General features: G+C 37.3%; 1 protein-coding gene across 1 annotated transcript; it reads right to left on the reverse strand.

Moving 5' to 3' along the window:
* Positions 1 to 491: 491 nt before the first annotated feature.
* LOC101741151 (uncharacterized) lies at positions 492 to 2,588 on the reverse strand. The gene is made up of 3 exons (XM_004926058.4): positions 2,311 to 2,588; positions 1,783 to 2,035; positions 492 to 950 (listed from the first exon to the last, which is right to left on the reverse strand). Exons 1-3 carry the CDS (start codon positions 2,443 to 2,445, stop codon positions 607 to 609), a joined length of 732 nt encoding a protein of 243 aa, XP_004926115.1. The 5' UTR covers positions 2,446 to 2,588; the 3' UTR covers positions 492 to 606.
* Positions 2,589 to 13,848: the final 11,260 nt, after the last annotated feature.

The following is a 13,848-nucleotide window of genomic DNA, read 5'->3' on the forward strand; positions in this document are numbered from 1 at the left end:
TATTGTTTCATTAATATTAATATATGTATTTATCTTGTATGTTGTTTCCCTTTTCTTTGCGAGATTCGGGTTTACGCAATATGTGGGTTTAAATTTGATGATATATGGGACTTTCTCCGACTTTCTTAAATGCTTATAACTGTGTTAGTAAATGCTAAATATTTCCGTATATGGTCCAGGAATTGTATTTAGGATTGACAATTATAGGTTATATTATAATTAGGAAAGCATTATTTTATAATGCAATAGGAATATTTCAAATTAGGAATATTACAAATTCGTTCGTCTCAGAAAGTATCCTAATTAAAAATCCTTTTTTCTACTGTCCCACAGTTCAGATGTATAACAATTGATGGTACCAACCAAAAAGTACCAATTGCAAGTTTAGGTTTAAGTTTAAAAAGTATAAAACTCACTAAAATAACTCGTGAAACTGGGGTCAATACACGAACAGAGAAATGGATAGCTTAATGCAACATTAAAAAAAAAAATATTTTTCCAATTATTTATTTTGTAAATAAATAAATTAATGAGGTACTTTACAATGGCAGTCACACATAAATAAGACACATTACGCAAATAAATACAGAAGCACACATCTCGATCTTAGTGGTTCAATTGACCGGCGTACGCCAATGATTGGGCGTCAGTGGCTTGTCTACCCCAGCCTCCGCTGCTGGCAGGTTCGTAGGAGTATCCTGGATGCTCCTCGTGGTGATGAGGAGCAGCGTATGAGATACTGGAACTTCCCGAAGACTGGTTCTTGTTAAGAAGTTTTCTGATGAGTTGGAAAGCGCTCATTGCAAAGGCAATCTTGCCAAGGAACACTGCTTTAACAGCAACAAAGGCAATGATACCCAGGAAAAGTGGGATCAGAGCTGCCAGCTTCAACTTCAAAAGGAGAAGAAGAGGAAGGAGCTGCTTCAGCTTCTTCTTTTTCTTGCCACGAGCTGTAATTAATAAGAGATGTTAAACGTTTTTCAATAGTATTAACACTACGACCTAATGTTTCAAGATAAAGTCACCATGAGTCTCGATGTTTTCTTGACACTGGGTTTTATTTATTTATTTCAGTCCTCTTACAAGCTGAACCAATTGAAAAGTTAAACCAAAACATTTGTACCGTATTAATAGTTGCCTAATTGCCATTTTGCTTAGCTCTTGATTAAAAAAAAACAATAAATCAAGGGGTTTCTAAGAGTTTTCTAATTATCATATTAGCTTGAAAGGCTTCAAACAATAAAAGCCGCCACAAAAACCTTTTACGAATACAAAGCACAACAACAAAAGGGCTTTCAAAAGCTTTTAAGGTTGATTCGTTTCACTGTAAATATGTATACAAGAGAAAACCGCTTGTTTGTCTCTTGGGTGACACATACGATGTATTGTTACAGGGCGTCGTTTATGGTAATGTGCTATAAGTTACATGTTTTTGTTCGTAACAAAACGCTATTTTAGTTTACAATAATTTTAGCATTTTATAAAAATGTAATACTTTTTAATTTAGAAGATTTTAATAAAAAATTAACTCCGTGTGAGAGTGGTCATCTATTTTTACAATTTTTTAAACCAATTCTGCTCGTGAGGAATTATTTGTTTGGACAACACACGATTTTTGGGTTCGATATGGTCAAAGTCGAATAAGAAAACTATTTACTTATTTACGAAAGTCAAATATGAATATTGCGTTTATAGATTTTACATTATTTTCTAACGTTAAATAACCATGAATGGCTAATAAATTTTTCATTTCGACCAAAAATACCTGATGTCACAACATACCTTCATCATCCAAACTCCTAGACTCGGCTTCAGGCTCAGACAAACGAAGTTGAATAACATGGTTCTCCAAGAAATCACCCATATTGTCGGCTATCCTCTCGTCTAGTTGCAATTCCCGAGCTTTTGGGTCCTCGGCCAAAGGCTCGTAGCTGCGGGCAGATCGGGCCGATCCAATGTTGACCAGAGACATGCCATCGAAGATATTCATGTCCTTAGAAAAGGCCAGTCGTTCGGTAAACTTAAGAGCTTTTTCCTGGAATGAGAATTTGTAGAATTAGATATGTATATTTTTGTAGTACCTACGGAATAAAGTGTTTTAAATCAAGTAGACGGTTCTCGGTTAAAGAGAAAAGTGGGTCTAATCTAAGCACTAGAGACTTCCATGACAGAGTCTGGTGTGATTTTGCTATGTGGCCGTTTTGTCTATAAATTTTGGTCATTGAACCGCATCTCAGTGTCCAAAATCCTTATTATCACAACACATGTCACTTGTCATCTCGTAACAACACATTAGAGCACAATTATCACCTTAATACACAAAGATGTATCTCTTTCGATGCACTCCGATATAACTCCCACTAAATTTTCCGATATGCTGTTCTCTTTCAGCGGGTTGCACTGCACTGACGCCGTCAAGGCTAATAACGCGATGTACTTCAGCATTTTCGTTGGTATGTTTTCCCGATCCGTACTTCAAGTGCCGACGCTGGCGAGGCTGTGATGTTACCCCGGAATAATGGATGTGTTTTATCCTGACACCCCCCACTTCGCTGGCGGTGTGACGTAGACGCTGTTTGACGTTTGCCGCTAACTGACAGACCATACGAACGTGTAGTAGGATAAGTAGAAAAATAAATATTTGCCCATAGAAAGCGAAGTTTGCTTTTACGACGCGCAAAAGCAATGTTACGACGCCGTTTTGTGATGTTGGTGTAAATGAAGTGAAAGAAAAAGTGTGATTGTTTGATGTGTAGTTTTTTTTTTTTTTTTTTTTCGTAACTCCACACGCATGTACCGGCTAGGTGAAAATTAGTTTCGTAATATTTAAACGCGCCTGGAATCAGATTCAAATTTTATTCCTTCATTTTCAAAATCGATCACACTTGAATGCTCAAACTATGGAGAATCATTTTTTTTTATTGCTTCGTGGGATGGACGAGCTCACAGCCCACCTGGTGTTAAGTGGTTACTGGAGCCCATAGACATGTACAACGTAAATGCGCCACCCACTTTGAGATATAAGTTCTAAGGTCTCTGTATAGTTACAACGGCTGCCCCACCCTTCAAACCGAAACGCATTACTGCTTTACGGCAGAAATAGGCAGGGTGGTGGTACCTACCCGTGCGGACTCACAAAACGTCCTACCACCTGTAAAAATCATATTAGCACCAGTTTTTTAATTAAATAAAACAATAATTGTTTATATTTGTTTTTTTTTTTTATTCATTTATTTTTCCACTTTGTTCGTTATTGTATAAACTATTCTCGATTAAAGATGTGGCTATATTTAATTTATTAAAATTCGAGGTCATCAGACGCAACCGGAAATCTCCGGACGGAGCTCGTATAGCTTTCTGTGTTTATACATCCTATTTCACGCCACAATTTCTAACAACAACAATTTTTTTTGTTTTTCAAATTTCCATTTTTTTACTCAAATTATTTTCAACTCCTAATGGATTATTTGAGTTTCCACAACTGTTGTTTTGACGGAACCACGTTGTGTGGATTTCCTGGATTCTAACGCATACGTGCTGGAATTCTTCGGACATATTGCTCGTAAAGAAGGTCACAATCTTGAACAGCGGATGGTGACAGGAAAGGTAGATGGCAAACGTCCCAGAGGGCGCAGTCCCACGAGATGGTCGGACCAAATACGATCTTCTCTGAGCATCAATTTCCACAATGCCCTCCATGAAGCAAAGGATCGCGGCAGATGGAGGGAAGTCGTACGGGAGAAACTGATGCAGCGGGGGAGTCTCGACCCTCAGTAATGAGGAAAACGACGCGAGGAGGAGACCGCATACCTACAGTACAATTCAGATATCGAAGTCACATCACTAGATTAATTGTTTATTCACGTTGGTCAATACGGGCTTCAGTTACCACTTAGACGCCGGTCGGTAACTACATACGCTATCTAGTAAAAAAAAAAAAGAAAACCCAGTGAAAATGTTTTGCGTACAAACAGAACTGAGTCGCGTATTTTAAACAGTTATGCAATTTAGGAACAGGTTTCATGAAATAGGAATTATTCTCGTGTTTCTAAATTCATTTTAGAAAAGTAAAAGTGAATCACTATTTTAACATTTTTCATAACGTCAATTAAGTATTTGATTCAAGTGCACAGTAATTTTCTTGATGCTTCTTTGTTTTATCTTCTTATTCACTCAACGGGAATCTGGAAGAGATTTATTTTACCGATAAGACCGGCCTCTGTGTTATTGTGATCTAATAACCGTTTTTATTTGATTGACCCTTCATCATCAGCCTGTGGCAGTCCTGAACTGAACCTAATATTCGGTTCTACGCATCCAGTCATTGCCAACTGCCTTGCACAGATCGACACTCTATCTAGCTGCAGCAAAAGCATTGGTTGACCAGTATCTATCTACATAATGGAATCTTACGACGTAATTTCTATCAACTTCACTATTGGCGCAATTATCAAGGATCGGTGACGACACAATATATTTTTTACTTTAACTTGAAATCCTGATCGGGAAATCTTCGGCAGGATACTATTTAATTTATTAGTTAAATTTGCATTTTTTTAGTTTTTAATTCACTGATATTATTTTTTTAAACCAAACTGGTGTTCATTTAGCGTAATACCTGGTATACCTGTTATTACTCTATTTTTGGGCAGGAATCAAACCTCATACCAGGTCTCCGCGCTTAGGGTATACGCGGGGTATGTGTGGTAACTTCACGACTCGCAGGTGTTAGGAGCGGACCGCGGGTCCAATAATGGTATTTAGAGGCCCGTATTGCATGTGTAGATAAAGTCTGAAAGTAGCACTTGTGACAGAGAAGTTGACAAGTGCTCGTTTGGGATGGTATGGACATGCGATGAGACGAAATGACAATAAGGTTGGTAAGAGAGTGTTAACTATGAATGTGGAAGGCTTTAGAGGAAGAGGTAGACTTAAGAAGAACCGAATCGATTGCTTGAAATACGATGTGTAATAGAGGAGTGAGCAAAGAAATGGTATATGATAGAGGAGTATGGAAGGAGAAAAAATATTACGCTTACCCCAGGGAGAAGGGCAGGATAATGATGATTGCGTGCCCCCACGGATAACTACCACCATCCTGCCTATATCTGCTGCGAAGTAGTCATGCATTCCAATTTTAAGAGCCAGTATACAAGGAAATTTAGTTTTCGATCTCAAGCTTCTGACGGCACTCTAGTATCTATGAGTTTTGGTAATTAACACCGGGTATGCCGCAACAATTAAATCTACTCGCACGCCACCTATCGTGTTTCGGTGGTACTATAACAAAAACCTTTTCCGAAGTGCTTGCATGACTGCATTAAGTTTCATCACACTAAGATGAATGGTTCGGCGAAGAAAATAAACAGACAAACATGAAACATTCGTTTTATTTATATAGAAAATAGTTCTAAGCTTAGCACTACATAAAAAAATTAAAACGCAAATTTACACATTCACACAATTTGATGTAGTTTTAAAGTAATAAAATCACTGTAACTGTTATAACAATAATATAATAATTGGGAACAAATCACGCAGGATCATCCGCCCCTAATTTAAGATTCACTGTGTTGTAGGTATCCGAGATTGACAACCATACAACCAACATTAGTCAACAACAACACCAACATTAGTCAGTCGATGGTTGAATGCAAATATTTAATTAATTATTTTCTATTTACTACGTTTTTCTGTTTTTTTTTCTTTTCTCAAACTGTTTTATTTTTGTTTTTGTTTTACGTTTTACGTTAATTATTTAATTCTAGGCGATGCGACGCCCCAATCGTTTATAGTTATTTAAATGCGGAGACATTTAAATGGTGTTTAGTTGTAAGTTTAGAGTTTATATAGTTTAAGTTCACTGTTTGTCTTCCTAATAAAATAAAATACTTATATACGTTTAAATATATGTACATAATAATATATAGATAATGAAAACAAAAAAAACAATATTAGCGACCTGTCAGAAAGGGATGGAAAGAAGTACATTAAAGATAATAAAAATATAAACGTGGCGTTAGGCAGGACATCTTCCGAGATATACAGACAAAAGACGGGCTTTAGAAACCAGAACATGGGAAGGACCGATGGGCAAAAGAAGAGGTCGACCAAGGAGCACTTTTTACCTTGCATTTTAGCAGGAAAATTACCTACTTAATATTGACTTAATTTGTCATTTAGCGGGAAATAAAACACTTTTTTTTATTATTTTTTTTATTTATGTCAACGACTCACGAAAATCGATAGAAAATATTTTTATTTATTTTATTTATTTATGTACACACAAAAAGGAAGACATAGTACAGAGCAATAGGAAAATTATGTACAAAGGCACTGCTAATTTCTTTAAGAAATCTCTTCCAGCAGACCTGCGAGACGATTATGAGAGTAATAATAAAAAGTGATGAGTGTGTGTAGAACAGCTAAAATAACAAATGCAATATGAGAATTATAGTAATGCACAAACACATAGCAAATATTGTTAAACTTGAATACAAATTATTATAAGTAACACAGTATATACGAAGAGTATAGAACAATGATCATTCGGTTTGATCATTCATTTTTCTAAGTTTATTATTTCGATTATAAATTTTTCCTTTTTTTCTTTCTTTGTGATTGGAAATAAAATGGGCTTATTATTATTATTATTTCGATTAAAAGTTTACTTCATACCTCTCCATGAGTTAAAACTTAATATTTATTATCGTCAGGTCGTGTGTCGGCGGCGATAATATCTCGTAAGTATTTTCTTTCCCGTGGAAGCGAACGATCAAGTCACCGAACAAATTCTCGAAGCGCGGCAACGAAGTCTAGGTCACGGAGATTACAAAACGATTGAATAATTGAAGTCCAGTGCAATTGATGTAACGACACCGCGCCGCAGTGAAAGTAGCAAGTGCTTTTTTTATTTATTCTGTAAGCGAATTCCTCGATACTATTGATTTGTGAGTCAATTCAATGTGGAGTCTGCTTGATATTGAAAACTTTTTTAATGTCTTCTATTTAGGTTAGCCGTAAAAATGTATGTTCGATTTCTTTATTGAATACTAGCTGAGCCGGCAGACTTCGTAGTGCCTCAATCTATAAATCAAGGACCTAAGCTTTTGTATAAAATAAACGTCTGACGGGGGACACATCAAAGGAAAAACAAAATTGTTATTTTTATTTAATTCCGAGCATTTTCATATTTATCTAACTTTTAAACCTTCTCTGGACTTCCTCAAATAATTCAAGACCAAAATTAGCCAAATCGGTCCAGCCGTTCTCAAGTTTTAGCGAGACTAACGAACAGCAATTCATTTTTATATATACTTAGTAAGTAGTTTTTAAGTATAGATGAGCCCATGGCCCCATCGTTATTAAGCCGCTCCTGGATACATTGAAACCTATTTAAGACGACACCGTCATGTCCACTTACCAACGCATGTCATCCCACCGGAGTGGAGCTTTCCAAGTACTAAAGATAAGAGGCATCCTCGTACCGATTTATCAAAGGAGTAAACTAACCCAAAGACACAGTCCACTGAGTTTCTCGCCGGATCTTCTCAGCGGGTCGCGTTTCCGATCCGGTGGTAGGTTCTGTGAAGCACTGCTCTTGCTAGGGCCAGTGTTAGCAACACTCCGGTTTGAGCCCCATGAGCTCACCTAGACGTCAAGGAGAAGCTGAAATAGCCTTGATGAATATCAGCATAGGTAGGAAAAAAAGGCTAAAGCTTAGGTAAAAAAAATATGTATCAAAGTAAATTGAACCACGAACTCGCATCCTTCAAACACATGGCTATATTGCAACATATATACGCATTAGGTATGTACCCTTAAAAGTACATAAAACTCGTTAACACTGGCAAAATATAAATATTCTCTAGTTAATATAGTTTTTCATGATATCCCTACCCTAATTTGAAATAGGACGGTAATATCATAAATAAAATAGTTTACTTTTAGTGACTTAAAGAAAGGTTCTATTAAATTCTTGAGAGAAGATAATAATAATATAATATAATAATAAATATTTACTAACAATCACGCCACGTTAACTGGTCCCGTGATAAGTTCGTAAAGAACTTGTGTTACAGGTACCAGATAACGGAAGTAAATGTAAGATTTTTATTATACACATACACATATTTAATATACATCCATAACCCTGGAAAGAAATTTATATTTATCATACAAATATTTTCTCTTGGCGGGATTCGAACCCGCGCCGCGACTCCCTTGTGTAGTGACCATGTCACTTACCACTACACCAGACGGCCGTTGTGAAAGAAGAAAGTGGTAGATGAGTCAGATTACGGTCTTCGGCGACCTTCGCGAACGGTACTCGCATTCTGAGAAATTCAATATTAAACTTGAATATACTGAGAAATTGTATTTATTTCACAAGTTTGTTGGATATAAAATATTCTTATTCATAAAAGAGTCGGTTCGCATTAAGTGATTTATTTGCAAAGGGTTCCGGGTTGGGTTACATGATTCGTGTTTACGAATTTTAGCTTTAATGTCTAAGAGATGGCTTGATAAGACCTCCTCACAGCTTATTCACAATCCCACTGCCCCCTACCGGAGTAGAGTCCATTTCTACCACCTGGAACTGGTCTATTCATTCACAGTGCAGGCAGTTTTATTCGCGTACCATCAAAACTTGGTTTGAACTCCGCCCCAGGACTATGAGATAACATATGAAGACCTGTCATCGATATATTCATAGCTGTCTGAAAGCCTAGTTTTTTTAAGTACTTTTATTAAACAGACACTGGCTTTACTTATTTTAAGCATTGTTTTTCTCTAATCAATAAAGTTTTTTCCATTTCTCAGTCGTTTCAATGTAAAAAGCGGAATTCATGTGCTATATCTGTAAACGTCGATGATCTCTTAACATAAAATTTTTTCATTGCTTAGATGGGTGGACGAGCTAACAGCCCACCTGGTGTTAAGTGGTTACTGGAGCCCATAGACATTTATAGCGTAAACGAAGCCACACACCTTGAGATATGAGTTCTCAGGTCTCAGTATAGTTACAACGGCGGCCCCATCCTTCAAACCGAAACATATTGCTGCTTCACGGCAGAAATAGGCAGGGTGCTGGTACCTGCCCGTGCGCACTCACAAGAGGTCCTGCTACTGGTACCAGCAAAGGGAAAAAAGTGGCTCGACCATGTACGGCACAGTCTAAGCGTCACGTAAAATACTAAATGGGAAATTATGACACCTTTCACGCGACCGTGATCATGTGCATTTGAAAAGGCACTTAAAGTTATGACGTCACAACGAATAGATAACCACTAAGTCGTACTCGCACGGACTTAGATATCGATTTTAAAATATCTAATCGTCTAATTGGAACGTTCGTTGATAAGCAAGCTTACTGATGGTAGGACCTCTTGTGAGTCCGCACGGGTGTAATGCGTTTGGGTCTGAAGGGTAGGGCAGCCGTTGTAACTATACTAAGATCTTTTTCTCAAGGTGGGTGGCGCATTTACGTTGTAGATGTCTATGGGCTCCAGTAACCATTTAACACCAGGTGGGCTGCGAGCTCGTCCACCCATCTAAGCAATAAAAAAAGATATAAGTCGAGAGTCCCAGAATTAATCAACCACCTTACTCTAAATTAGATTAATAGGGAAATAAGAGTAGAGTTAATCCATACTACTTGGAGCCACTGCGGTCCTCTACAGTGCGTTTGCAGAGATATTTTTTGCCACGTACCATCCGGCTTCGAAATGAGCTCCCCTCCACGGTGTTTCCCGAGCGCTATGACATGTCCTTCTTCAAACGAGGCTTGTGGAGAGTATTAAGCGGTAGGCAGTGGCTTGGCTCTGCCTCTGGCATTTCTGACGTCCATTAGCGACGGTGACCACTTACCATCTGGTGGGCCATATACTCATCTTCCTTCTCGGGCAATAGAAGAAAAACAATTGTAAATAGACATGCTTTAACAAAAACCGACTTCAAATAGAAAAAAAAAGATATTACAAAACAAATTACTATACACTAAAAACAATAATCATCGAAATCGGTTGGCGTGATGTTGAGTTATTGAGCTATTCATCTATTTGTCGCGCACGTACTTAATGCTAATTTAAGACTTATATGCTTTTATCATGGATACCATTATCACAACTGGACTAAATTGTAGTGGGACTATACGGGAAGCGTCATCTGTCTAATAAAAAAATAATCATCAAAATCCATTCATTCGGTCAATAGTTATGACAACAAAGACAAACAAAAAAAACATACAATCGAATACTTCCTCCTTTTTTGAAGTTGATTAAAAAAGGAACATTATTTCATATTCGTCGTGGCCTAAATGATAAGACGCCTGGAGCATTTGTATCGAGGGATGTGACTACATCGGTGTTCGAATCCCGCAAGCGATTAAGAATTTTCTAAAACTCTTATTTGAATATGCAATTTCGAAAAGGGCACATCTCTGAAAATGAAAAATGTTCAGGAAATGAAAAAAAAACTGATTATTTTCTAAAGCAGTATAAAATTTAAAATATTAACTTTTGAGATATATTTTAGTGTTAATCAGCAATCGAAAATTACTGGAATTATTATAAAGTAGGTGTAGGTAAGCCTCAAAACTACATGTATATGACAAAACATATTTGACAAAATGTGCGACATGAGCCCTTTTCGAAATTGCATATCCATTTATTTCTTTGCATAATTACTGATAGGAAGATATCTGGTAGGCCGGCCACGGGTGATCACCACCGACTTGCCTATTTCTGTCTCAGTCGTGTTCCGATGGCTTTGAACAGCTATTGTACTATTTAATTCAGGCTTCCCCTTCTATCTCTAGATTGGTGGTGACATTAATGTTGTGATGTATGAGACCGGAGTGACCCATCTCTCTCCTGCTTCTTTTGGCTTCGAAAATCCTCAATGCTGAGGGTCTTCGTAACTCCTAGATTCTCCTGCACCAGTCCTACCTATCTTCCTATGCCTTTACCAGTCTAAGGGAATCAAACTTCGACCAGTGAACGAACTCTTATCTAAATAGCCCGCATGAGATACCCTAACACCGACCTAAATCAAAGTCAAAAAAAGTTTCTCCTCTTAAATTTTATTTACGCATTAAAAAATCACACCGTACGTAACGACGGTGGGTGGGGCCCGGAACTTTCGCGACCGCACCCACAGCGCACCTGCGGTCAATGACGGATGTCCCGCCGTGACTGTCATGTGAAAAAAACGCTTCAAACCTGTCACATGGTAACATTAAAAGTAATAGCACCTTATTGAATCGAATCTACACTGGATTATTTATTTATTTATTGCCCTTGTAGGCAGACGAGCATTCGGCCCACCTGATTACCGTCACCCATGGACTTTACCAATGCCAGGGGCAGAGCCAAGCCGCTGCCTACCGTTAAGTACTCTCCACAAGCCCCTTTTGAAGAAGGACATGTTATAGCGCTCGGGAAACACCGTGGAGGGGAGCTCATTCCATAGCCGGATGGCCATAGCCATTTCATTATATCGAAGTGTGAAAAGCTATTAGGTTTAACCGGCATTTCGCTTAATACGCAACATTTATCCTTGTAACTAAATGTCCGTTTTATTTGGCAGTAGTATCAATAATTTGTTGTTTTCAATTGAAATTTGATCAAGCTTATCTTAGTTATATCTTGTAGCTGTAGAATTTTTTTTGTTGTGATTTTTTTTCCAAATTTGAAACTTTAAATGCCTCTCCTGAAAAGTTGCAAAGATGTCGTCGTGGCCTAAAGGATAAGACGTCCGGTACATTCGTGTTGAAGCGATGCACCGGCGTTCGAATCTCAGGCGGGTATCAATTTTTCTAATTAAATACGTACTTAAGAAATGTTCACGATTGACTTCTGCGGTGAAGGAATAACATCGAGCAATAAAAATCAAACTCGCAAAATTATAATTTGCGTAATTACTGGTTGTAGGACCTCTTGTGAGTCCGCGCGGGTAGGTACGACCACCCTGCCTATTTCTGCCGTGAAACAGTAATGCGTTTCGGTTTGAAGGGTGGGGCAGCCGTTGTAACTATACTGAGATCTTAGAACTTATATCTCAAGGTGTGTGGCGCATTTACGTCGTAGATGTCTGTGGGCTCCAGTAACCACTTAAGCCAGGTGAGCGGTGTGCTCGTCCACCCATCTAAGCAATAAAAAAAATATGTGATGTAGCGTGAGCTCGCAAACGCCAGAGCACAACCACTACCCTGCCTATTTCTACTGTGAAGCAATAATGGGTTTCTCAAGGTGGGTGGCGGCATTTACATTGTTAATATCTGTGTGCCTTGGTAGCCACTTAGCACCAGATGGACCGTGAGCTTGGCAAACCCTCCGACCAATAGAAAAGAGGATTCTCTAGTATTTTAAGTTCGCAAGGGAAGATAGCACCTACTTATCTCTAGTGACCTTTGAGTGAAACCGCCTGATGTATTAAAAAGATAATGAATCCGTAATTCTACACTTCAAGACACAATGTAGGTAAAAAGTTGCAAATTAATTAAGTTTTCTAACAATACAAATCGTGCGAAACATTACATGCTACCGCTACATACAATAGCTGTGTATTTTAATTCTCAGTTAGGCTCTGATTAGCGATTATTAAGAGAAAATTAAATATAGTGCGCATTTCACTTTGAAGACATCATAGGTTGCACTAGGTAGGTCTGACAATGAGTAAGTATATGTGCCGGGATAAATAAAAATTCTACCGGAGTACAAATAAAAACTGTATTAGCACTTAGAACATTTAAAACACACTTGAAAATTCTTAATTCGCTTCTTCCGCTTCGCTTCAGGTGATCCGTTCGCGGTTTCGCTTCGAGTAGATCCGATTACTGACAGACGACATCCCTAGAATCGTCGAGAACATTCCTCACAAGTCGAGTACCTTCGATGTCTGTTTCTGCTATCTGACAATAGATGGCGCTGTAATTCTGGAGCGTTCTAGATGTTAATAGATTCTTCCATTTTCGTTCGGCTATGCGGCGATAGATGGCGTTACTCTTACCGGCGTGACATAGAAATATCATCGACACCGCTTTTAGCGATCCTGTCTGTACAATCCAGTCCGGGATCAAATATCGGTTTATTAATACATATTTAGAGGGATTAGTTTTAATACACAACATTTACCTTTGTATGTAATTAAAGGTTCCTTTTATTTGATTCGATGTTTTTAATCGAAATTCAATTAAGTTTACTCCATTTAAGCAGCTGACGAAGTTTTTTATTTTTTATTATTATTATGATTTTTTTATTGCTTAGCTGGGTGGACGAGCTCACAGTCCACCTGGTGTTAAATGGTTACCGAAGCATATAGTCATCTATAACGTAAATGTTGCCACCCATCTTGAGATATGAGTTCTAAGGTCTCAGTATATATTTACTTCCTTAGCGTAGGATTTATACCGTGTAATAAAATGAAGTCTACAAAATCTTGTATATAGTTAGGATTGACATTAGTCCGGTGAAAGGTGAGGTCACAGGTCATATAAATAATTCTTGAGATTTGTAAATTTTCTTATTTAAAAATACGAGACGAAATGAAGTTCCAAAAATTTTTTTAAATCTCATTTTATTATTATTTCACGTGGATCCATCGTAAAATTTCAAAATAAATTATTGTTAAAATATATTATATAACATAATACATTATTATTGGTATTTTTTAACTACCTTTATAATAAAACAATTGATAAAAAATCATGCAACCAATATACACATTTACAAATAAAATAAAAAATAAAATAAAAAGAAATATAATCTTTGGGACTGAAACTTAAAATATTTATAATTGTAAAATACTAGATTTCACTCCTATTATTGCATAAACATTAATTATATA

Source organism: Bombyx mori, chromosome 26 (genome assembly GCF_030269925.1).
Source record: "Bombyx mori chromosome 26, ASM3026992v2".
Taxonomy (NCBI): Eukaryota; Metazoa; Arthropoda; class Insecta; order Lepidoptera; family Bombycidae; genus Bombyx; species Bombyx mori.

Bases quoted from the DNA above. Each gene is read 5' to 3' on its own strand.
- LOC101741151 (XM_004926058.4), bottom strand. From the start codon at position 2,445: ATGCTGAAGTACATCGCGTTATTAGCCTTGACGGCGTCAGTGCAGTGC. The intron at 2,036-2,310 runs GTGATAATTGTG...TTCTCATTCCAG, and splicing joins ATACATCTTTGTGTATTAAG to GAAAAAGCTCTTAAGTTTAC. The intron at 951-1,782 runs GTATGTTGTGAC...TATTAATTACAG, and splicing joins TAGGAGTTTGGATGATGAAG to CTCGTGGCAAGAAAAAGAAG.